The 26,931-nt window shown below is 50.0% G+C and overlaps 1 protein-coding gene across 10 annotated transcripts in view; it reads left to right on the top strand.

Annotated features, from left to right (window-relative positions):
* Positions 1–26,931, top strand: part of LOC135538325 (cytokine-like nuclear factor N-PAC) — a 46,736-nt gene that overhangs the window by 8,922 nt on the left and 10,883 nt on the right. For 2 of the 10 annotated variants that reach the window (XM_064964251.1, XM_064964246.1), the window contains 6 exons: positions 6,130–6,183; positions 19,883–19,933; positions 21,596–21,669; positions 23,850–23,970; positions 24,197–24,307; positions 26,360–26,461. In XM_064964251.1, the coding sequence (XP_064820323.1) occupies positions 6,130–6,183; positions 19,883–19,933; positions 21,596–21,669; positions 23,850–23,970; positions 24,197–24,307; positions 26,360–26,461 (513 nt within the window). The remainder of the gene's footprint in view (positions 1–6,129; positions 6,184–19,882; positions 19,934–21,595; positions 21,670–23,849; positions 23,971–24,196; positions 24,308–26,359; positions 26,462–26,931) is intronic. The other 8 variants (XM_064964253.1, XM_064964248.1, XM_064964254.1 and 5 more) reach the window with 5 other exon arrangements.

Raw genomic sequence — 26,931 nt, 5'->3', positions numbered from 1 at the left:
CTGCCGCCACCACTACCGCCGCCGCCGCCACTACCACCGCCGCAACCACCGCTGCCACTACCACCGCCACTACCACCGCCTGCACCGCCACTACCACCGCCGCTGCTACTACTACTACCGCTGCTACCACCGCAACCACCGCTGCTACTACTACTACTACTACCGCAACCACTACTACCGCAACTACTACCGCCACTACTACTACCGCTGCCCTACCGCTACCGCCGCCGCTACCACCGCTACTACTACTACCGCCGCGCCACTACCACCGCCGCCACCACCACACCGCCGCCGCTACACCACCACCGCCGCTACTCTGCCACCACCACCACCGCCGCCACCGCTGCCACCACCACCGCCGCCGCTGCTACCGCCGCCACTACCACCACCGCCGCCGCTACCACCACCGCTGCTACCACCACCGCCGCCGCCGCCACTACCACCACCGCCGCCGCTGCCACCGCGCCACCACCGCCACCACCACCACCGCCGCTACCACCACCGCCGCCGCCGCCACCACCACCACCACCGCCACCGCCCCACCACCACCGCCGCCGCCGCTGCCACTACCACCGCCGCTACCACCACCACCGCTACCACCACCACCGCCGCCACTACCACCGCCGCCACACTACTACCGCCGCCGCTGCCACCACCACCGCCACCGCCCTACCACCGCCGCCGCCCCACTACCACCACCACCACCGCCGCTACCACCGCCGCCGTTGCTACCCGCTGCCGCCGCCACCACTACCACTACCACCGCCGCCACCACCACCGCCACCACCGCCACCGCCGCCGCCGCCTCTACCACCGCTACCACCGCTACCGCCACCGCCACACCACTACTACCACCACCACCGCCGCTGCCGCTACACAACCGCTACACCGCTACCGCCGCTGCCGCCTCACCACCGCCACCACCACCACCACCACCGCTACCACCGCCGCTACCACCGCCGCCACCACCACCATAGCCACCGCCGCCGCCACCACCGCCGCCGCCACCGCCACTACCACCGCCACCACCACCACCGCCGCCGCCACCACCACCACCACCGCCACCACCGCTGCCACCACCGCCGCTACCACCACCATAGCCACCGCCGCCACCACCACCGCCGCCGCCACCACCGCCACCACCACCGCCGCCGCCGCCGCCACCACCACCACCACCGCACCACCGCCGCCACCACCGCCGCCACCACCACCATATCCACCGCTGCCACCACCACCGCCGCCGCCACCGCCACCACCACCACCGCCGCCGCCACCGCCACCACCACCACCACCAATATAGTTACCACCACCGCCGCCACCACCACCGCCACCACCGCCGCCACCACCGCCACCGCGCCGCCGCCCCACCACCGCCACCACCACCACCACCACCGCCACCACCGCCGCCACCACCGCCGCCACCACCACCATAGCCACCGCCGCCGCCACCACCGCCGCCGCCACCGCCACCACCACCGCCACCACCACCACCGCCGCTGCCACCACCACCACCACCGCCACCACCGCCGCTACCACCGCCGCCACCACCACCATAGCCACCGCCGCCACCACCACCGCCGCCGCCACCACCGCCACCACCACCGCCGCCGCCGCGGCGCCACTACCACTACCACCGCCACCACCGCCGCCACCACCGCCGCTACCACCACCATATCCACCGCCGCCACCACCACCGCCGCCGCCACCGCCACCACCACCACCGCCGCCGCCACCGCCACCACCACCACCACCAATATAGTTACCACCACCGCCGCCACCACCACCACCACCACCGCCGCTACCACCGCCGCCGCCGCTACCACCGCCGCCACCACCACCGCCGCCACCACCACCGCCACCACCGCTACCACTAACATAGCCGCTGCCACCACCACTACCACCGCTACCACTAATATAGTTACCGCTGCCACTACCACTACCACCGCCACCACCGCCACCGCCGCTGCCACTACCACCGCCACTGCCACTGCTACCACTAATATAGCTGCCACCGCCACCGCTACCACTGCTACTACTAATATAGTTACTACCACCGCCACTACCACCGCTGCTACCAATATAGTTACCACCGCCGCTGCCACCGCTGCCACTACCACCACCGCTGCCGCTGCCACTACCACCACCACTACCACTACCACCACCGCCGCTGCCACCGCTGCCACCAATATAGTTACCACCGCCGCCGCTACTACCACCGCCACTACCACCGCCACCACTACCACCGCTACCAATATAGTTACCACCGCCGCTGCCACCACCACCGCCACTGCCGCTGCCACCGCTGCTACCACCACCGCTGCTGCCGCTGCTGCTACCACTACCACTACCACTACACCGCTACCGCTGCCACTAATATAGTTACCACTGCCGCGGCCACTACCACCACCGCTGCCGCTGCCACCGCCGCCACCACCACCGCCACCACCACCGCTGCTGCTACCAATATAGTTACCGCCGCCGCTGCTGCCACTACCACCGCCGCCACCGCTGCTGCCACCACGCGCTGCTGCCACTACCACCACGACCACTAATATAGCCGCCACCGCTACCACTACCACCGCCACCACCAATATAGTTACCACCGCCGCCACCACCACCACCACCGCCACCACCGCCGCCGCTACCACCGCTACCACCACCGCTACCACTACCACCACCGCCGCCACTACCACCGCCACCACCACCACCAATATAGCCGCCGCTGCCACACCACCGCTACCACCAATATAGTTACCACCACCGCCACTACCACCGCTACCACCGCCACCGCTACCACCGCTACCACCGCCACCGCCACCACCGCCACCGCCACCACCACCACCAATATAGCTGCTGCTGCTACTGCTACTACTAATATAGTTACTACTACTGCTGCTACTACTGCTGCTGCTACTACTGCCACTACTACTGCTGCTACTAATATAGTTACTGCTGCTGCTACTACTGCCACTACTACTGCTGCTACTAATATAGTTACTACTACTGCTGCTACTACTGCCACTACTACTGCTGCTGCTACTAATATAGTTACTACTACTGCTGCTCCTGCTACTACTACTGCTACTACTGCTGCTGCTACTACTACGACTACTAATATAGCTGCTGCTGCTACTGCTACTACTAATATAGTTACTACTACTGCTGCTACTACTGCTGCTGCTACTACTGCCACTACTACTGCTGCTGCTACTGCTGCTGCTACTACTGCCACTACTACTGCTACGACTACTAATATAGCTGCTACTGCTACTACTACTACTACTACTGCTACTACTAATATAGTAACTACTACTGCTGCTACTACTACTACTACTACTACTACTGCTTCTACTACTATTACTACTACTGCTGCTGCTACTACTGCTACTGCTGCTACTACTGCTGCTGCTACTACTGCTGCTGCTACTACTACTGCTGCTACTACTACTGCTGCTGCTGCTACATGGAGCAAAAATATAAACTCAACATGTAAAGTGTTGGTCCCAAGTTTCATGAGCTGAAATAAAAGATCCCAGAAATGTTCCATACGCACAAAAAGCTTATTTCTCAGCGCTCGGCAGCCCCCTTCTGTGAGCTCGTGTGGCCTACCAGGTCGCAGCTGAGCCTTTGATGCTCCTAGACATTTCCACTTCACAATAACAGCATTTACAGTTGTCCAGGGCAGCTCCAGCAGGTCAGAAATAAGACAAACTGGCTAGTTGGAAAGGTGGCATCCTATAACGGTGCCGCATTAAAAATGACTGAGCTCTTCAGTACGGGCCATTCTACTGCCAATGTTAGCCTGTGGAGATTGCATGGCTGTGTGCTCGATTTTTTTTTATACACCTGCCAGCAATGGGTGTGGCTGAAATAGCCGACTCCTCATTTGAAGGGGTGTCCACATACTTTTGTGTGTATTTATCAAGAACCTGATTACACAGCATGATCATTACACAGGTGCACCTTGTGCTGGGGACAATAAAAGGCCACTCTAAAATGTGTAGTTTTGTTACACAACACAATGCCACAGATGTCTCCCAAGTTTTGAGGGAGCGTGCAATTGGCATGCTGACTGCAGGAATGTCCACCAGAGCTGTTGCCAGATAATTAAATGTTCATTTCTCTACTATAGAGATTTTGGCAGTACGTCCAACCCGCCTCACAACTGCAGATCACGTGTATGGCGTCGTGTGGGCGAGTGGTTTGCTGATGTCAGCGTTGTTCAATGTGACCCATGGTGGGATGGGCAGCCATAAGCTGTGGACAACGGACGCAATTTTATCGATGGCAATTTGAATGCACAGACATACCGTGACATTGTCCTGCCATTCATCCGCCGCCATCACCTCATGTTTCAGGAAAATGTTGGTCACACCAGATACTGACTGGTTTTCTGATCCACGCCCCTAGTTTTTATTATTATTAAGGTATCTGTGACAAATAGATGTTTATCTGTATTCCCAGTCATGTGGAATCCATAGAGGGAGGTTAGAGGATACTGGTAGTGGTGGGAGGTTGGAGGATACGGGTTAGCGGTGGGAGGTTGGAGGATACTGGTTAGCGGTGGGAGGTTGGAGAATATGGGTTAGCGGTGGGAGGTTAGAGGATACTGGTAGTGGTGGGAGGTTAGAGGATACTGGTAGTGGTGGGAGGTTAGAGGATACTGGTAGTGGTGGGATGTTAGAGGATACGGGTAGTGGTGGGATGTTAGAGGATACGGGTAGTGGTGGGAGGTTAGAGGATACGGGTAGTGGTGGGAGGTTAGAGGATACGGGTAGTGGTGGGAGGTTAGAGGATACGGGTAGTGGTGGGAGGTTAGAGGATACGGGTAGTGGTGGGAGGTTAGAGGATACGGGTAGTGGTGGGAGGTTAGAGGATACGGGTAGTGGTGGGAGGTTAGAGGATACTGTACTGGTTAGCGGTGGGAGGTTAGAGGATACTGTACTGGTTAGCGGTGGGAGGTTGGAGGATACTGGTTAGCGGTGGGAGGTTGGAGGATACGGGTTAGCGGTGGGAGGTTGGAGGATACGGGTTAGCGGTGGGAGGTTGGAGGATACGGGTTAGCGGTGGGAGGTTGGAGGATACGGGTTAGCGGTGGGAGGTTGGAGGATACGGGTTAGCGGTGGGAGGTTGGAGGATACGGGTTAGCGGTGGGAGGTTGGAGGATACGGGTTAGCGGTGGGAGAATACGGGTAGCGGTGGGAGGTTGGAGAATACGGGTAGCGGTGGGTGGTTAGAGCCGTCTTTTCCAACCCTGGTCCTCCAGTAGCCCCAACCCTGGTCCTCCAGTACCCCAACAGTACAGTTTAGTTGTATCCCTGGACAAAGACACCTCATTCAACTCATTGAGGACTTGATGATTAGTTGACCAGTTGAATCAGGTGTGCATGTCCAGGGTTACAATAACAACGTGTTCTGTTGGGGGTACTGGAGGACCAGGGTTGGGGGTACTGGAGGACCAGGGTTGGGGGTACTGGAGGACCAGGGTTGGGGGTACTGGGGGACCAGGGTTGGGGGTACTGGGGGACCAGGGTTGGGGGTACTGGGGGACCAGGGTTGGGGGTACTGGGGGACCAGGGTTTGGGAAACACTGGTTTAGATAATACTGCTAGTGGTTTAGACAATACTGCTAGTAGTACTACCAGTTTAGAGAATACCACTAGAGGTTTAGAGAATACCACTGGTCATACTACCAGTTTAGAGAATACCGCTAGAGGTTTAGAGAATACCGCTAGAGGTTTAGAGAATACCGCTAGAGGTTTAGAGAATACCGCTAGAGGTTTAGAGAATACCGCTAGAGGTTTAGAGAATACCGCTAGAGGTTTAGAGAATACCGCTAGAGGTTTAGAGAATACCGCTAGAGGTTTAGAGAATACCGCTAGAGGTTTAGAGAATACCGCTAGAGGTTTAGAGAATATCGCTAGTTGTACTACCGGTTTAGAGAATACAGCTAGTTGTACTACCGGTTTAGAGAATACCACTAGAGGTTTAGAGAATACCACTAGTAGTACTACCAGTTTAGAGAATACCACTAGTAGTACTACCAGTTTAGAGAATACTGAAGTCTCTTCCATTGTAGCCAGTTCATGATGATCCCCATTTCAACAGTTGAACTCTCTTCCATTGTAGCCAGTACGGGATGATCCCCATTTCCACCACTTTCTGCTCAGCCAGACTGAGAAGGTAAGAGGGAAAGTTTGCTGAACGTTTGTTCAACATTTTTGCTTGGTTTGGGGGGGGGGGGGGGGGCTGGTTGGTTTTGCAGCTGTTGCACTGTGACTGCACACTGTTGGGGTTTTAAGGACTCAGGGGGTGAGGTTCCCCCGAGGTACAGATCTAGAATCAGCTTTCCCTCCCCCATGCTAATCTGACCCAAGATCAGTGTCTACGGGCAACTTCACCCTACTCTGTTAGGTGGGAGAATAACATAGGAGTGTGTATGAGCTTCATAGGAATAAAGTCTGCGTTTCAATTGTCTATCCTTCTCTTGAAGACTCTTACGCTCCCCATCATGGATTTCAGAATGATGGAAACTGACTTCGTCCAGCCGGTGCTTAGCCGGCGCTGGTCCGGTGTTGGTCCGGTGCTTAGCCGCCGCTGGTCCGGTACTTAGGCGGCGTTGGTCCGATGCTTAGGCGGCGCTGGTCCGGTGTTGGTCCGGTGCTTAGCCGGTGTTGGTCCGGTGCTTAGCCGTCGCTGGGCCGGTGCTTAGGCGGCGCTGGGCCGGTGCTTAGGCGGCGCTGGTCTGGTGCTTAGGCGGCGCTGGGCCGGTGCTTAGGCGGCTCTGGGCCGGTGCTTAGGCGGCTCTGGGCCGGTGCTTAGGCGGCTCTGGGCCGGTGCTTAGGCGGCGCTGGGCCGGTGCTTAGGCGGCGCTGGGCCGGTGCTTAGGCGGCGCTGGGCCGGTGCTTAGGCGGCGCTGGGCCGGTGCTTAGGCGGCGCTGGGCCGGTGCTTAGGCGGCGCTGGGCCGGTGCTTAGGCGGCGCTGGGCCGGTGCTTTTTAAACCCACGATGGGGAGTGTGCAAGTGCACCCTTCAGGAGAAGGGTATAGAATCAGGAAGCAGACAGTTTGGAGACCTTTTTTTGTTGTTGCTTGTTAACTGTTTTCTCAATTGATCATTAATTAACCCTTTCTTCTCCTACCTTTTTCTGTGTGGTGTAGTTCAGTTTTATTAGGTAGTTTAATTCAATGTAAATGTTTATTTGTACACCCCTAATACATTTCACTGGTACTTCTATGGGGCACCGTTTTCTAATGAAAGAAATCAATTAGATGGTTTATTTCGTCTGGAAGCACGTGAAATGTATTGATTGTAGAGCTCCCTTCCCTTCTCTCTATCCTGCTGCTCTTGCATGGATTTCTCTCTGAATCCTTCCTGCATCCCAGGCGGCACCCTATTCCCTGTATAGTGCACTACTATTGACCAGAATGGCACCCTATTCCCTATATAGTTCACTACTTTTGACCAGAATCCAAAACCCTATTCCCTGTATAGTGCACTACTTTTGACCAGAATCCAAAACCCTATTCCCTGTATAGTGCACTACTTTTGACCAGAATCCAAAACCCTATTCCCTGTATAGTGCACTACTTTTGACCAGAATCCAAAACCCTATTCTCTATATAGTTCACTACTTTTGACCAGAATCCAAAACCCTATTCTCTATATAGTGCACTACTTTTGACCAGAATCCAAAACCCTATTCTCTATATAGTTCACTACTTCCTCAGGCAACACAATGCACTCTGAATCTCCCCCTCCTCGGGCAACACTATGCACTCTGAATCTCCCCCTCCTCGGGCAACACTATGCACTCTGAATCTCCCCCTCCTCGGGCAACACTATGCACTCTGAATCTCCCCCTCCTCGGGCAACACTATGCACTCTGAATCTCCCCCTCCTCGGGCAACACCATGCACTCTGAATCTCCCCCTCCTCGGGCAACACTATGCACTCTGAGTTCCATAATGCCTTGCCATATTTTGGACACATGTCAGTGGCCACAGCCCTGAAAGTGTAACTGTTACACTGTAGCACCGCGTGGTCATTCTGATAGCCCCAGTAGTTACAGTTGTAACTGGTGTTCCCTTCATGTTACAGACAGTTATCTAATCACACACCAGAAACTACTAGTACAGCACCAACCTCCAACGTCTAGTCACACACCAGAAACTACACTAGTACAGCACCAACGTCTAATCACACACCAGAAACTACTAGTACAGCACCAACCTCCAACGTCTAGTCACACACCAGAAACTACACTAGTACAGCACCAACCTCCAACGTCTAGTCACACACCAGAAACTACACTAGTACAGCACCAACCTCCAACGTCTAGTCACACACCAGAAACTACTAGTACAGCACCAACCTCCAACGTCTAGTCACACACCAGAAACTACACTAGTACAGCACCAACCTCCAACGTCTAGTCACACACCAGAAACTACACTAGTACAGCACCAACCTCCAACGTCTAGTCACACACCAGAAACTACACTAGTACAGCACCAACCTCCAACGTCTAGTCACACACCAGAAACTACACTAGTACAGCACCAACGTCTAGTCACACACCAGAAACTACACTAGTACAGCACCGACGTCTAATCACACACCAGAAACTACTAGTACAGCACCAACCTCCAACGTCTAGTCACACACCAGAAACTACACTAGTACAGCACCAACCTCCAACGTCTAGTCACACACCAGAAACTACACTAGTACAGCACCAACCTCCAACGTCTAGTCACACACCAGAAACTACACTAGTACAGCACCAACCTCCAACGTCTAGTCACACACCAGAAACTACACTAGTACAGCACCAACCTCCAACATCTAGTCACACACCAGAAACTACACTAGTACAGCACCAACCGCCAACGTCTAGTCGCACACCAGAAACTACACTAGTACAGCACCAACATCTAGTCACACACCAGAAACTACACTAGTACAGCACCAACCTCCAACGTCTAGTCACACACCAGAAACTACACTAGTACAGCACCAACCTCCAACGTCTAGTCACACACCAGAAACTACACTAGTACAGCACCAACCTCCAACGTCTAGTCACACACCAGAAACTACACTACTACAGCACCAACCGCCAACGTCTAGTCGCACACCAGAAACTACACTAGTACAGCACCAACCTCCAACATCTAGTCACACACCAGAAACTACACTAGTACAGCACCAACCGCCAACGTCTAGTCGCACACCAGAAACTACACTAGTACAGCACCAACATCTAGTCACACACCAGAAACTACACTAGTACAGCACCAACCTCCAACGTCTAGTCACACACCAGAAACTACACTAGTACAGCACCAACCTCCAACGTCTAGTCACACACCAGAAACTACACTAGTACAGCACCAACCTCCAACGTCTAGTCACACACCAGAAACTACACTACTACAGCACCAACCGCCAACGTCTAGTCGCACACCAGAAACTACACTAGTACAGCACCAACGTCTAGTCACGCACCAGAAACTACACTAGTACAGCACCAACCACCGTCTAGTCACACACCAGAAACTACACTAGTACAGCACCAACCTCCAACGTCTAGTCACACACCAGAAACTACACTAGTACAGCACCAACCTCCAACGTCTAGTCACACACCAGAAACTACACTAGTACAGCACCAACCTCCAACGTCTAGTCACACACCAGAAACTACACTAGTACAGCACCAACCTCCAACATCTAGTCACACACCAGAAACTACACTACTACAGCACCAACCTCCGTCTAGTCACACACCAGACACTACACTAGTACAGCACCAACGTCTAGTCACACACCAGAAACTACACTAGTACAGCACCAACGTCTAGTCACACACCAGAAACTACACTAGTACAGCACCAACGTCTAGTCACACACCAGAAACTACACTAGTACAGCACCAACGTCTAGTCACACACCAGAAACTACACTAGTACAGCACCAACGTCTAGTCGCACACCAGAAACTACACTAGTACAGCACCAACGTCTAGTCACACACCAGAAACTACACTAGTACAGCACCAACGTCTAGTCACACACCAGAAACTACACTAGTACAGCACCAACGTCTAGTCACACACCAGAAACTACACTAGTACAGCACCAACGTCTAGTCACACACCAGAAACTACACTAGTACAGCACCAACGTCTAGTCGCACACCAGAAACTACACTAGTACAGCACCAACGTCTAGTCGCACACCAGAAACTACACTAGTACAGCACCAACGTCTAGTCGCACACCAGAAACTACACTAGTACAGCACCAACCACCGTCTAGTCGCACACCAGAAACTACACTAGTACAGCACCAACCTCCAACGTCTAGTCACACACCAGAAACTACACTAGTACAGCACCAACGTCTAGTCACACACCAGAAACTACACTAGTACAGCACCAACCTCCAACGTCTAGTCACACACCAGAAACTACACTAGTACAGCACCAACCTCCAACGTCTAGTCACACACCAGAAACTACACTACTACAGCACCAACCTCCGTCTAGTCACACACCAGACACTACACTAGTACAGCACCAACCTCCATCTAGTCACACACCAGAAACTACACTAGTACAGCACCAACGTCTAGTCACACACCAGAAACTACACTAGTACAGCACCAACGTCTAGTCACACACCAGAAACTACACTAGTACAGCACCAACGTCTAGTCACACACCAGAAACTACACTAGTACAGCACCAACGTCTAGTCACACACCAGAAACTACACTAGTACAGCACCAACGTCTAGTCACACACCAGAAACTACACTAGTACAGCACCAACGTCTAGTCACACACCAGAAACTACACTAGTACAGCACCAACGTCTAGTCACACACCAGAAACTACACTAGTACAGCACCAACGTCTAGTCACACACCAGAAACTACACTAGTACAGCACCAACGTCTAGTCACACACCAGAAACTACACTAGTACAGCACCAACGTCTAGTCACACACCAGAAACTACACTAGTACAGCACCAACGTCTAGTCACACACCAGAAACTACACTAGTACAGCGCCAACGTCTAGTCACACACCAGAAACTACACTAGTACAGCGCCAACGTCTAGTCACACACCAGAAACTACACTAGTACAGCGCCAACGTCTAGTCACACACCAGAAACTACACTAGTACAGCACCAACGTCTAGTCACACACCAGAAACTACACTAGTACAGCACCAACGTCTAGTCACACACCAGAAACTACACTAGTACAGCACCAACGTCTAGTCACACACCAGAAACTACACTAGTACAGCACCAACGTCTAGTCACACACCAGAAACTACACTAGTACAGCACCAACGTCTAGTCACACACCAGAAACTACACTAGTACAGCACCAACGTCTAGTCACACACCAGAAACTACACTAGTACAGCACCAACGTCTAGTCACACACCAGAAACTACACTAGTACAGCGCCAACGTCTAGTCACACACCAGAAACTACACTAGTACAGCGCCAACGTCTAGTCACACACCAGAAACTACACTAGTACAGCGCCAACGTCTAGTCACACACCAGAAACTACACTAGTACAGCGCCACCGTCTAGTCACACACCAGAAACTACACTAGTACAGCACCAACCTCCAACGTCTAGTCACACACCAGAAACTACACTAGTACAGCACCAACCTCCAACGTCTAGTCACACACCAGAAACTACACTAGTACAGCACCAACGTCTAGTCACACACCAGAAACTACACTAGTACAGCACCAACGTCTAGTCACACACCAGAAACTACACTAGTACAGCACCAACGTCTAGTCGCACACCAGAAACTACACTAGTACAGCACCAACGTCTAGTCGCACACCAGAAACTACACTAGTACAGCACCAACCTCCAACGTCTAGTCGCACACCAGAAACTACACTAGTACAGCACCAACCTCCAACGTCTAGTCACACACCAGAAACTACACTAGTACAGCACCAACCTCCAACGTCTAGTCACACACCAGAAACTACACTAGTACAGCACCAACGTCTAGTCGCACACCAGAAACTACACTAGTACAGCACCAACCACCGTCTAGTCACACACCAGAAACTACACTAGTACAGCACCAACCTCCAACGTCTAGTCACACACCAGAAACTACACTAGTACAGCACCAACCTCCAACGTCTAGTCACACACCAGAAACTACACTACTACAGCACCAACCGCCAACGTCTAGTCGCACACCAGAAACTACACTAGTACAGCACCAACGTCTAGTCACGCACCAGAAACTACACTAGTACAGCGCCAACGTCTAGTCACACACCAGAAACTACACTAGTACAGCGCCAACGTCTAGTCACACACCAGAAACTACACTAGTACAGCGCCAACGTCTAGTCACACACCAGAAACTACACTAGTACAGCGCCAACGTCTAGTCACACACCAGAAACTACACTAGTACAGCGCCAACGTCTAGTCACACACCAGAAACTACACTAGTACAGCGCCAACGTCTAGTCACACACCAGAAACTACACTAGTACAGCGCCAACGTCTAGTCACACACCAGAAACTACACTAGTACAGCGCCAACGTCTAGTCACACACCAGAAACTACACTAGTACAGCGCCAACGTCTAGTCACACACCAGAAACTACACTAGTACAGCGCCAACGTCTAGTCACACACCAGAAACTACACTAGTACAGCACCAACGTCTAGTCACACACCAGAAACTACACTAGTACAGCACCAACGTCTAGTCACACACCAGAAACTACACTAGTACAGCACCAACGTCTAGTCACACACCAGAAACTACACTAGTACAGCACCAACGTCTAGTCACACACCAGAAACTACACTAGTACAGCACCAACGTCTAGTCACACACCAGAAACTACACTAGTACAGCACCAACGTCTAGTCACACACCAGAAACTACACTAGTACAGCACCAACGTCTAGTCACACACCAGAAACTACACTAGTACAGCGCCAACGTCTAGTCACACACCAGAAACTACACTAGTACAGCGCCAACGTCTAGTCACACACCAGAAACTACACTAGTACAGCGCCAACGTCTAGTCACACACCAGAAACTACACTAGTACAGCGCCACCGTCTAGTCACACACCAGAAACTACACTAGTACAGCACCAACCTCCAACGTCTAGTCACACACCAGAAACTACACTAGTACAGCACCAACCTCCAACGTCTAGTCACACAGAAACTACACTAGTACAGCACTATCGTCTAGTCACACACCACAAACTACACTAGTACAGCACCAACGTCTAGTCACACACCAGAAACTACACTAGTACAGCACCAACGTCTAGTCGCACACCAGAAACTACACTAGTACAGCACCAACGTCTAGTCGCACACCAGAAACTACACTAGTACAGCACCAACCACCGTCTAGTCACACACCAGAAACTACACTAGTACAGCACCAACCTCCAACGTCTAGTCACACACCAGAAACTACACTAGTACAGCACCAACCTCCAACGTCTAGTCACACACCAGAAACTACACTAGTACAGCACCAACCTCCAACGTCTAGTCACACACCAGAAACTACACTAGTACAGCACCAACGTCTAGTCGCACACCAGAAACTACACTAGTACAGCACCAACCACCGTCTAGTCACACACCAGAAACTACACTAGTACAGCACCAACCTCCAACGTCTAGTCACACACCAGAAACTACACTAGTACAGCACCAACCTCCAACGTCTAGTCACACACCAGAAACTACACTACTACAGCACCAACCGCCAACGTCTAGTCGCACACCAGAAACTACACTAGTACAGCACCAACGTCTAGTCACGCACCAGAAACTACACTAGTACAGCACCAACCACCGTCTAGTCACACACCAGAAACTACACTAGTACAGCACCAACCTCCAACGTCTAGTCACACACCAGAAACTACACTAGTACAGCACCAACCTCCAACGTCTAGTCACACACCAGAAACTACACTAGTACAGCACCAACCTCCAACGTCTAGTCACACACCAGAAACTACACTAGTACAGCACCAACCTCCAACGTCTAGTCACACACCAGAAACTACACTAGTACAGCACCAACCTCCAACGTCTAGTCACACACCAGAAACTACACTTGTACAGCACCAACGTCTAGTCACACACCAGAAACTACACTTGTACAGCACCAACGTCTAGTCACACACCAGAAACTACACTAGTACAGCACCAACGTCTAGTCACACACCAGAAACTACACTAGTACAGCACCAACGTCTAGTCACACACCAGAAACTACACTAGTACAGCACCAACGTCTAGTCACACACCAGAAACTACACTAGTACAGCACCAACGTCTAGTCACACACCAGAAACTACACTAGTACAGCACCAACGTCTAGTCGCACACCAGAAACTACACTAGTACAGCACCAACGTCTAGTCGCACACCAGAAACTACACTAGTACAGCACCAACGTCTAGTGACACACCAGAAACTACACTAGTACAGCACCAACGTCTAGTCACACACCAGAAACTACACTAGTACAGCACCAACGTCTAGTCACACACCAGAAACTACACTAGTACAGCACCAACGTCTAGTCACACACCAGAAACTACACTAGTACAGCACCAACGTCTAGTCGCACACCAGAAACTACACTAGTACAGCACCAACGTCTAGTCGCACACCAGAAACTACACTAGTACAGCACCAACCACCGTCTAGTCGCACACCAGAAACTACACTAGTACAGCACCAACCTCCAACGTCTAGTCACACACCAGAAACTACACTAGTACAGCACCAACCTCCAACGTCTAGTCACACACCAGAAACTACACTAGTACAGCACCAACCTCCAACGTCTAGTCACACACCAGAAACTACACTAGTACAGCACCAACCTCCAACGTCTAGTCACACACCAGAAACTACACTAGTACAGCACCAACCTCCAACGTCTAGTCACACACCAGAAACTACACTAGTACAGCACCAACGTCTAGTCACACACCAGAAACTACACTAGTACAGCACCAACGTCTAGTCACACACCAGAAACTACACTAGTACAGCACCAACGTCTAGTCACACACCAGAAACTACACTAGTACAGCACCAACGTCTAGTCACACACCAGAAACTACACTAGTACAGCACCAACGTCTAGTCACACACCAGAAACTACACTAGTACAGCACCAACGTCTAGTCACACACCAGAAACTACACTAGTACAGCGCCAACGTCTAGTCACACACCAGAAACTACACTAGTACAGCGCCAACGTCTAGTCACACACCAGAAACTACACTAGTACAGCGCCAACGTCTAGTCACACACCAGAAACTACACTAGTACAGCGCCAACGTCTAGTCACACACCAGAAACTACACTAGTACAGCGCCAACGTCTAGTCACACACCAGAAACTACACTAGTACAGCGCCAACGTCTAGTCACACACCAGAAACTACACTAGTACAGCGCCAACGTCTAGTCACACACCAGAAACTACACTAGTACAGCGCCAACGTCTAGTCACACACCAGAAACTACACTAGTACAGCGCCAACGTCTAGTCACACACCAGAAACTACACTAGTACAGCACCAACGTCTAGTCACACACCAGAAACTACACTAGTACAGCACCAACGTCTAGTCACACACCAGAAACTACACTAGTACAGCACCAACGTCTAGTCACACACCAGAAACTACACTAGTACAGCACCAACGTCTAGTCACACACCAGAAACTACACTAGTACAGCACCAACGTCTAGTCACACACCAGAAACTACACTAGTACAGCACCAACGTCTAGTCACACACCAGAAACTACACTAGTACAGCGCCAACGTCTAGTCACACACCAGAAACTACACTAGTACAGCGCCAACGTCTAGTCACACACCAGAAACTACACTAGTACAGCGCCAACGTCTAGTCACACACCAGAAACTACACTAGTACAGCGCCAACGTCTAGTCACACACCAGAAACTACACTAGTACAGCGCCAACGTCTAGTCACACACCAGAAACTACACTAGTACAGCGCCAACGTCTAGTCACACACCAGAAACTACACTAGTACAGCGCCAACGTCTAGTCACACACCAGAAACTACACTAGTACAGCGCCAACGTCTAGTCACACACCAGAAACTACACTAGTACAGCACCAACCTCCAACGTCTAGTCACACACCAGAAACTACACTAGTACAGCACCAACCTCCAACGTCTAGTCACACACCAGAAACTACACTAGTACAGCACCAACGTCTAGTCACACACCAGAAACTACACTAGTACAGCACCAACGTCTAGTCACACACCAGAAACTACACTAGTACAGCACCAACGTCTAGTCGCACACCAGAAACTACACTAGTACAGCACCAACGTCTAGTCGCACACCAGAAACTACACTAGTACAGCACCAACCACCGTCTAGTCACACACCAGAAACTACACTAGTACAGCACCAACCTCCAAAGTCTAGTCACACACCAGAAACTACACTAGTACAGCACCAACCTCCAACGTCTAGTCACACACCAGAAACTACACTAGTACAGCACCAACCTCCAACGTCTAGTCACACACCAGAAACTACACTAGTACAGCACCAACCTCCAACGTCTAGTCACACACCAGAAACTACACTAGTACAGCACCAACCTCCAACGTCTAGTCACACACCAGAAACTACACTACTACAGCACCAACCTCCGTCTAGTCACACACCAGACACTACACTAGTACAGCACCAACCTCCGTCTAGTCACACACCAGAAACTACACTAGTACAGCACCAACCTCCAACGTCTAGTCACACACCAGAAACTACACTAGTACAGCACCAACGTCTAGTCACACACCAGAAACTACACTAGTACAGCACCAACGTCTAGTCGCACACCAGAAACTACACTAGTACAGCACCAACGTCTAGTCGCACACCAGAAACTACACTAGTACAGCACCAACGTCTAGTCGCACACCAGAAACTACACTAGTACAGCACCAACCACCGTCTAGTCGCACACCAGAAACTACACTAGTACAGCACCAACCTCCAACGTCTAGTCGCACACCAGAAACTACACTAGTACAGCACCAACCTCCAACGTCTAGTCACACACCAGAAACTACACTAGTACAGCACCAACCTCCAACGTCTAGTCACACACCAGAAACTACACTAGTACAGCACCAACCTCCAACGTCTAGTCACACACCAGAAACTACACTAGTACAGCACCAACCTCCAACGTCTAGTCACACACCAGAAACTACACTAGTACAGCACCAACGTCTAGTCACACACCAGAAACTACACTAGTACAGCACCAACGTCTAGTCACACACCAGAAACTACACTAGTACAGCACCAACGTCTAGTCGCACACCAGAAACTACACTAGTACAGCACCAACGTCTAGTCGCACACCAGAAACTACACTAGTACAGCACCAACCACCGTCTAGTCACACACCAGAAACTACACTAGTACAGCACCAACCTCCAACGTCTAGTCACACACCAGAAACTACACTAGTACAGCACCAACCTCCAACGTCTAGTCACACACCAGAAACTACACTAGTACAGCACCAACCTCCAACGTCTAGTCACACACCAGAAACTACACTAGTACAGCACCAACCTCCAACGTCTAGTCACACACCAGAAACTACACTAGTACAGCACCAACCTCCAACGTCGAGTCACACACCAGAAACTACACTACTACAGCACCAACCTCCGTCTAGTCACACACCAGACACTACACTAGTACAGCACCAACCTCCGTCTAGTCACACACCAGAAACTACACTAGTACAGCACCAACCTCCAACGTCTAGTCACACACCAGAAACTACACTAGTACAGCACCAACGTCTAGTCACACACCAGAAACTACACTAGTACAGCACCAACGTCTAGTCGCACACCAGAAACTACACTAGTACAGCACCAACGTCTAGTCGCACACCAGAAACTACACTAGTACAGCACCAACGTCTAGTCGCACACCAGAAACTACACTAGTACAGCACCAACCACCGTCTAGTCGCACACCAGAAACTACACTAGTACAGCACCAACCTCCAACGTCTAGTCACACACCAGAAACTACACTAGTACAGCACCAACCTCCAACGTCTAGTCACACACCAGAAACTACACTAGTACAGCACCAACCTCCAACGTCTAGTCACACACCAGAAACTACACTAGTACAGCACCAACCTCCAACGTCTAGTCACACACCAGAAACTACACTAGTACAGCACCAACCTCCAACGTCTAGTCACACACCAGAAACTACACTACTACAGCACCAACCTCCGTCTAGTCACACACCAGACACTACACTAGTACAGCACCAACCTCCGTCTAGTCACACACCAGAAACTACACTAGTACAGCACCAACCTCCAACGTCTAGTCACACACCAGAAACTACACTAGTACAGCACCAACGTCTAGTCACACACCAGAAACTACACTAGTACAGCACCAACGTCTAGTCGCACACCAGAAACTACACTAGTACAGCACCAACGTCTAGTCGCACACCAGAAACTACACTAGTACAGCGCCAACGTCGAGTCGCACACCAGAAACTACACTAGTACAGCGCCAACGTCTAGTCGCACACCAGAAACTACACTAGTACAGCACCAACGTCTAGTCACACACCAGAAACTACACTAGTACAGCACCAACGTCTAGTCACACACCAGAAACTACACTAGTACAGCGCCAACGTCTAGTCACACACCAGAAACTACACTAGTACAGCACCAACGTCCAGTCACACACCAGAAACTACACTAGTACAGCACCAACGTCTAGTCACACACCAGAAACTACACTAGTACAGCACAAACGTCCAGTCACACACCAGAAACTACACTAGTACAGCACCAACGTCCAGTCACACACCAGAAACTACACTAGTACAGCACCAACGTCCGTCTAGTCACACACCAGAAACTACACTAGTACAGCACCAACGTCGAGTCACACACCAGAAACTACACTAGTACAGCACCAACCGCCAACGTCTAGTCAGGAACAAACTGAATATACTTTCCAATGACTGAAACCAAACAGAAACGTGATAATGGACCTACATTCATACAGTTTATCGACTGTGTGCTTGTTGCTAATAATCCTTTTAAATAAAAGCTAGACTGTCAGGAAGCATCAAATTCCCCCAGAAATGATGGATAGAGGACTATTTTGGCACATTTTGACAGAGGATAATTTATACATTTTCATTGCGGCCCTCTGGAACTGGTGGGAGATTGGATGCGGCCCCTGGGGAAAGTGGGTTTGACACCTCTGCTCTAGTCACACACACAGACTATGTATATTGTCTGAGGGAGATTCAGAGTGAATATACACAAACTCAAGAAGACGCTTCATAACACAGCTAATCTCCCTTTCGTTTTCTACTTCCTCCTTGAATTGGATGAATCAACTCGAAAACTGAATTTGTGAAATCACTGTCCTCGTCTGTGTTACCAAAGCAGGCCTAGCAGCCTGCTACAAACCCTAGCTAGCATTAGCTTAGCCGTTCAACGACACCACCAGAACTAGGAATATAAAATGTCTCTGTTCAGTCAGTGAGTGAATGGCTACGTTTGGCCAAAGCCCCATCTGGGCCCTGGTCACCAGTAGTGCACTATAAAGGAAACACAGTGCTGTTTTGGGATGCATCCGGTCTGGTGGTTTTAGGGGGATGTGAGCACCACTGTCTGTGTGTAAACTAATGTCTGTCCTTTGAACCTTTTCTCTCCCCTCCTCAGCCTGCCTCGTCTATGGAGCCGATCAGTAAACGCCTGAAGGTCGTTGAGGAGGTGAGCCAGCAGTCTGTCTCAAACGGCTCCTGTGATTAGGGCCCTGGGTTCTTCTCCACCCCCGGATTGAGGCGCTGCTTAAACCTCTGGTCATTCTGGTCGAAAGTAGTTCACTATATAGGGAGTAGGGTGCCATTTGGGACCGTCTATATAGGGAATAGGGTGCCATTTGTGACCGTCTATATAGGGAATAGGGTGCCATTTGTGACCGTCTATATAGGGAATAGGGTGCCGTTTGTGACCGTCTATATAGGGAATAGGGTGCCGTTTGGGACCGTCTATATAGGGAATAGGGTGCCGTTTGGGACCGTCTATATAGGGAATAGGGTGCCGTTTGGGACCGTCTATATAGGGAATAGGGTGCCGTTTGGGACCGTCTATATAGGGAATAGGGTGCCGTTTGTGACCGTCTATATAGGGAATAGGGTGCCGTTTGGGACCGTCTATATAGGGAATAGGGTGCCGTTTGGGACCGTCTATATAGGGAATAGGGTGCCGTTTGGGACCGTCTATATAGGGAATAGGGTGCCGTTTGGGACCGTCTATATAGGGAATAGGGTGCCGTTTGGGACCGTCTATATAGGGAATAGGGTGCCGTTTGGGACCGTCTATATAGGGAATAGGGTGCCGTTTGGGACCGTCTATATAGGGAATAGGGTGCCGTTTGGGACCGTCTATATAGGGAATAGGGTGCCGTTTGGGACCGTCTATATAGGGAATAGGGTGCCGTTTGGGACCGTCTATATAGGGAATAGGGTGCCGTTTGGGACCGTCTATATAGGGAATAGGGTGCCGTTTGGGACCGTCTATATAGGGAATAGGGTGCCATTTGGGACCGTCTATATAGGGAATAGGGTGCCGTTTGGGACCGTCTATATAGGGAATAGGGTGCCGTTTGGGACCGTCTATATAGGGAGTAGGGTGCCGTCTGTGACCGTCAATATAGGGAGTAGGGTGCCGTTTGGGACCGTCTATATAGGGAATAGGGTGCCGTTTGGGACCGTCTATATAGGGAATAGGGTGCCGTTTGGGACCGTCTATATAGGGAATAGGGTGCCGTTTGGGACCGTCTATATAGGGAATAGGGTGCCGTTTGGGACCGTCTATATAGGGAATAGGGTGCCGTTTGGGACCGTCTATATAGGGAGTAGGGTGCCATCTGTGACCGTCTATATAGGGAATAGGGTGCCGTTTGGGACCGTCTATATAGGGAATAGGGTGCCGTTTGGGACCGTCTATATAGGGAATAGGGTGCCGTTTGGGACCGTCTATATAGGGAGTAGGGTGCCATCTGTGACCGTCTATATAGGGAATAGGGTGCCGTTTGGGACCGTCTATATAGGGAATAGGGTGCCGTTTGGGACCGTCTATATAGGGAGTAGGGTGCCATCTGTGACCGTCTATATAGGGAATAGGGTGCCGTTTGGGACCGTCTATATAGGGAATAGGGTGCCGTTTGGGACCGTCTATATAGGGAATAGGGTGCCATTTGTGACCGTCTATATAGGGAATAGGGTGCCATTTGTGACCGTCTATATAGCAAGTACGAGATCAGATATTAAGTAAGACCCACTAGATGCCGTATGTTTGTACTCCTCTGTGGTCGGGAACTCTCGATGTGCCTGTTAAAATGACGGTGGTGTTTTTGTTTGGTCTGTACAGGACACGAGGTCAACGTCCATCCAAGCAGCAGACAGCACTGCCATCAATGGCAGTATTACTCCCACAGACAAACGGTAGGAGATACTGTAGTAATATATGTATGTAGCAGTATTACTCCCACAGACAAACGGTAGGAGATACTGTAGTAATATATGTATGTAGCAGTATTACTCCCACAGACAAACGGTAGGAGATACTGTAGTAATATATATATATATGTAGCAGTATTACTCCCACAGACAAACGGTAGGAGATACTGTAGTAATATATATATATGTAGCAGTATTACTCCCACTGACAAACGGTAGGAGATACTATAGTAATATATATATATATATATATATATGTAGCAGTATTACTCCCACAGACAAACGGTAGGAGACACTGTAGTAATATATATGTAGCAGTATTACTCCCACAGACAAACGGTAGGAGATACTGTAGTAATATATGTATGTATATATATATGTAGCAGTATTACTCCCACAGACAAACGGTAGGAGATACTGTAGTAATATATATATATATATATATATATATGTAGCAGTATTACTCCCACAGACAAACGGTAGGAGATACTGTAGTAATATATATATATATGTAGCAGTATTACTCCCACAGACAAACGGTAGGAGATACTGTAGTAATATATATATGTAGCAGTATTACTCCCACAGACAAACGGTAGGAGATACTGTAGTAATATATATGTAGCAGTATTACTCCCACAGACAAACGATAGGAGATACTGTAGTAATATATATATGTATGTAGCAGTATTACTCCCACAGACAAACGATAGGAGATACTGTAGTAATATATATATATATATATAGCAGTATTACTCCCACAGACAAACGATAGGAGATACTGTAGTAATATATATATATATATATATAGCAGTATTACTCCCACAGACAAACGGTAGGAGATACTGTAGTAATATATGTATGTAGCAGTATTACTCCCACAGACAAACGGTAGGAGATACTGTAGTAATATATGTATATGTAGCAGTATTACTCCTACAGACAAACGGTAGGAGATACTGTAGTAATATATATGTATGTAGCAGTATTACTCCTACAGACAAACGGTAGGAGATACTGTAGTAATATATGTATATAGCAGTATTACTCCCACAGACAAACGGTAGTAGATACTGTAGTAATATATATATATATGTAACAGTATTACTCCCACAGACAAACGGTAGGAGATACTGTAGTAATATATATACAGTGCCTTGCGAAAGTATTCGTCCCCCTTGAACTTTGCGACCTTTTGCCACATTTCAGGCTTCAAACATAAAGATATAAAACTGTATTTTTTTGTGAAGAATCAACAACAAGTGGGACACAATCATGAAGTGGAACGACATTTATTGGATATTTCAAACTTTTTTAACAAATCAAAAACTGAAAAATTGGGTTAAGTAGTCATAAAGCCTTCCAAGTGCTGATGCTAATATTATTTTAGCCTTTCAGATCATAATGAATATGATTACATGGACAGGGGGACCTGATCCTAGACCAGCTCTATGACTGAATACTGGTCCTATTAGATTACATGGACAGGGGGACCTGATCCTAGACCAGCTCTATGACTGAATACTGGTCCTATTAGATTACATGGACAGGGGGGACCTGATCCTAGACCAGCTCTATGACTGAATACTTGTCCTATTAGATTACATGGACAGGGGGGACCTGATCCTAGACCAGCTCTATGACTGAATACTGGTCCTATTAGATTACATGGACAGGGGGACCTGATCCTAGACCAGCTCTATGACTGAATACTGGTCCTATTAGATTACATGGACAGGGGGACCTGATCCTAGACCAGCTCTATGACTGAATACTGGTCCTATTAGATTACATGGACAGGGGGACCTGATCCTAGACCAGCTCTATGACTGAATACTGGTCCTATTAGATTACATGGACAGGGGGACCTGATCCTAGACCAGCTCTATGACTGAATACTGGTCCTATTAGATTACATGGACAGGGGGACCTGATCCTAGACCAGCTCTATGACTGAATACTGGTCCTATTAGATTACATGGACAGGGGGGACCTGATCCTAGACCAGCTCTATGACTGAATACTGGTCCTATTAGATTACATGGACAGGGGGACCTGATCCTAGACCAGCTCTATGACTCTGAATACTGGCCCCAGTTTTTTTTTTTTTTTTTGTCCATCAGGAAAAGGAATAAAAAATGTAAACTTGTGTCTTTCCTTTATAGGATAGGGTTCCTGGGGCTGGGGCTTATGGGTAGCGGAATCGTGTCCAACCTGTTAAAGATGGGCCACGTCGTCACAGTGTGGAATCGCACAGTAGAAAAGGTACCACAAGACAACCAACATGTGAGAAAATACGATACAGAATTTACTCCTGTGATTCCGTCAAAACTATTACTATTTAAACCCGTTATTTGGTACAGTATTATATTTTATGCAAAAAATAAATAATTTATTTATAATGTAAAGTAACAACGTTTGGGTTTGGTGCTGATTTTGACCTACATCCTGTTGTGACATCCCTTCCTGTGAGCTCACTTCCTGTCTTGTTCCTGTTGTCTTCCCGCTGCAGTGTGACCTGTTCATCCAGGAGGGGGCCAGGTTAGGGCGGACCCCAGCGGAGGTGGTCTCCATGTGTGACATCACCTTCTCCTGCGTCTCAGACCCCAAGGCTGCCAGGGATGTAAGTAACTATGGAAACGGGGACACATCTCAACAGACAGTGTTTGTATGTTTGTAGTCAGGCCAGATATCCAGGCAGGTGAGAGAGTGAGATGTTTGTCGTCAGGCCAGATTTCCAGGCAGGTGAGAGAGTGAGATGTTTGTAGTCAGGCCAGATTTCCAGGCAGGTGAGCGAGTGAGATGCTTGTAGTTAGGCCAGATTTCCAGGCAGGTGAGAGAGTGAGATGCTTGTAGTTAGGCCAGATTTCCAGGCAGGTGAGAGAGTGAGATGCTTGTCGTCAGGCCAGATTTCCAGGCAGGTGAGAGAGTGAGATGTTTGTAGTCAGGCCAGATTTCCAGGCAGGTGAGAGAGTGAGATGTGTGCAGTCAGGCCAGATTTCCAGGCAGGTGAGAGAGTGAGATGTGTGCAGTCAGGCCAGATTTCCAGGCAGGTGAGAGAGTGAGATGCTTGTCGTCAGGCCAGATTTCCAGGCAGGTGAGAGAGTGAGATGTTTGTATGTTTGTAGTCAGGCCAGATATCCAGGCAGGTGAGAGAGTGAGATGTTTGTCGTCAGGCCAGATTTCCAGGCAGGTGAGAGAGTGAGATGTTTGTCGTCAGGCCAGATTTCCAGGCAGGTGAGAGAGTGAGATGCTTGTAGTTAGGCCAGATTTCCAGGCAGGTGAGAGAGTGAGATGCTTGTCGTCAGGCCAGATTTCCAGGCAGGTGAGAGGGTGAGATGCTTGTAGTTAGGCCAGATTTCCAGGCAGGTGAGAGAGTGAGATGCTTGTCGTCAGGCCAGATTTCCAGGCAGGTGAGAGAGTGAGATGTTTGTAGTCAGGCCAGATTTCCAGGCAGGTGAGAGAGTGAGATGTGTGCAGTCAGGCCAGATTTCCAGGCAGGTGAGAGAGTGAGATGCTTGTCGTCAGGCCAGATTTCCAGGCAGGTGAGAGAGTGAGATGTTTGTATGTTTGTAGTCAGGCCAGATTTCCAGGCAGGTGAGAGAGTGAGATGTTTGTAGTCAGGCCAGATTTCCACGCAGGTGAGAGAGTGAGATGTTTGTAGTCAGGCCAGATTTCCAGGCAGGTGAGAGAGTGAGATGCTTGTCATCAGGCCAGATTTCCAGGCAGGTGAGAGAGTGAGATGCTTGTCATCAGGCCAGATTTCCAGGCAGGTGAGAGAGTGAGATGCTTGTCATCAGGCCAGATTTCCAGGCAGGTGAGAGAGTGAGATGCTTGTCATCAGGCCAGATTTCCAGGCAGGTGAGAGAGTGAGATGTTTGTATGTGTGTAGTCAGGCCAGATTTCCAGGCAGGTGAGAGAGTGAGATGTTTGCAGTCAGGCCAGATTTCCAGGCAGGTGAGAGAGTGAGATGTTTGTAGTCAGGCCAGATTTCCAGGCAGATGAGAGAGTGAGATGTTTGTAGTCAGGCCAGATTTCCAGGCAGGTGAGAGAGTGAGATGCTTGTAGTCAGGCCAGATTTCCAGGCAGATGAGAGAGTGAGATGTTTGTAGTCAGGCCAGATTTCCAGGCAGGTGAGAGAGTGAGATGTTTGTAGTCAGGCCAGATTTCCAGGCAGGTGAGCGAGTGAGATGTTTGTCATCAGGCCAGATTTCCAGGCAGGTGAGAGAGTGAGATGCTTGTAGTTAGGCCAGATTTCCAGGCAGGTGAGAGAGTGAGATGCTTGTCGTCAGGCCAGATTTCCAGGCAGGTGAGAGAGTGAGATGCTTGTAGTTAGGCCAGATTTCCAGGCAGGTGAGAGAGTGAGATGCTTGTCGTCAGGCCAGATTTCCAGGCAGGTGAGAGAGTGAGATGTTTGTAGTCAGGCCAGATTTCCAGGCAGGTGAGAGAGTGAGATGTTCTAAACAGACAGGCTGCCATGTTGCTGCTGGTGGTGAGCTTGGTGTGATAAGTATTGTAATGCCTTTTAGTTCTGACTGCAGTGACTAATTTATATCACTACATATGACTGTTAATACCTCTCTCTCTCTTTCTCTCTTTCTCTCTCTCTCTCTCTCTCTCTCTCTTTTTCTTCTCTCTCTTCTCTCCCCCCACTCTCATTCTCTCTCTCTGCCAGTTGGTGCTGGGTCCCAGTGGAGTGCTCCAGGGCATCAGGCCAGGGAAATGTTACGTAGAGATGTCTACCGTGGATCCCGAGACCATCACAGAGCTCTCACAGGTATACACACACAGAGCGCTCACAGGTATACACACACAGAGCGCTCACAGGTATACACACACAGAGCGCTCACAGGTATACACACACACACGGAGCTCTCACAGGTACACACACACAGAGCTCTCGCAGGTACACACACACAGAGCTCTCACAGGTATACACACACAGAGCTCTCACAGGTATACACACACAGAGCTCTCACAGGTATACACACACAAAGAGCTCTCACAGGTATACACACACAAAGAGCTCTCACAGGTATACACACACACAGAGCTCTCACAGGTATACACACACACAGAGCTCTCACAGGTATACACACACACAGAGCTCTCACAGGTATACACACACACAGAGCTCTCACAGGTATACACACACACAGAGCTCTCACAGGTATACACACACACAGAGCTCTCACAGGTATACACACACAGAGCTCTCACAGGTATACACACACACAGAGCTCTCGC

Source organism: Oncorhynchus masou, unplaced genomic scaffold, assembly GCF_036934945.1.
Source record: "Oncorhynchus masou masou isolate Uvic2021 unplaced genomic scaffold, UVic_Omas_1.1 unplaced_scaffold_941, whole genome shotgun sequence".
Lineage (NCBI taxonomy): Eukaryota > Metazoa > Chordata > Actinopteri > Salmoniformes > Salmonidae > Oncorhynchus > Oncorhynchus masou.
Note: the sequence above shows the minus strand (reverse complement) of the source record. Positions and strands in the feature narration are given on the sequence as shown.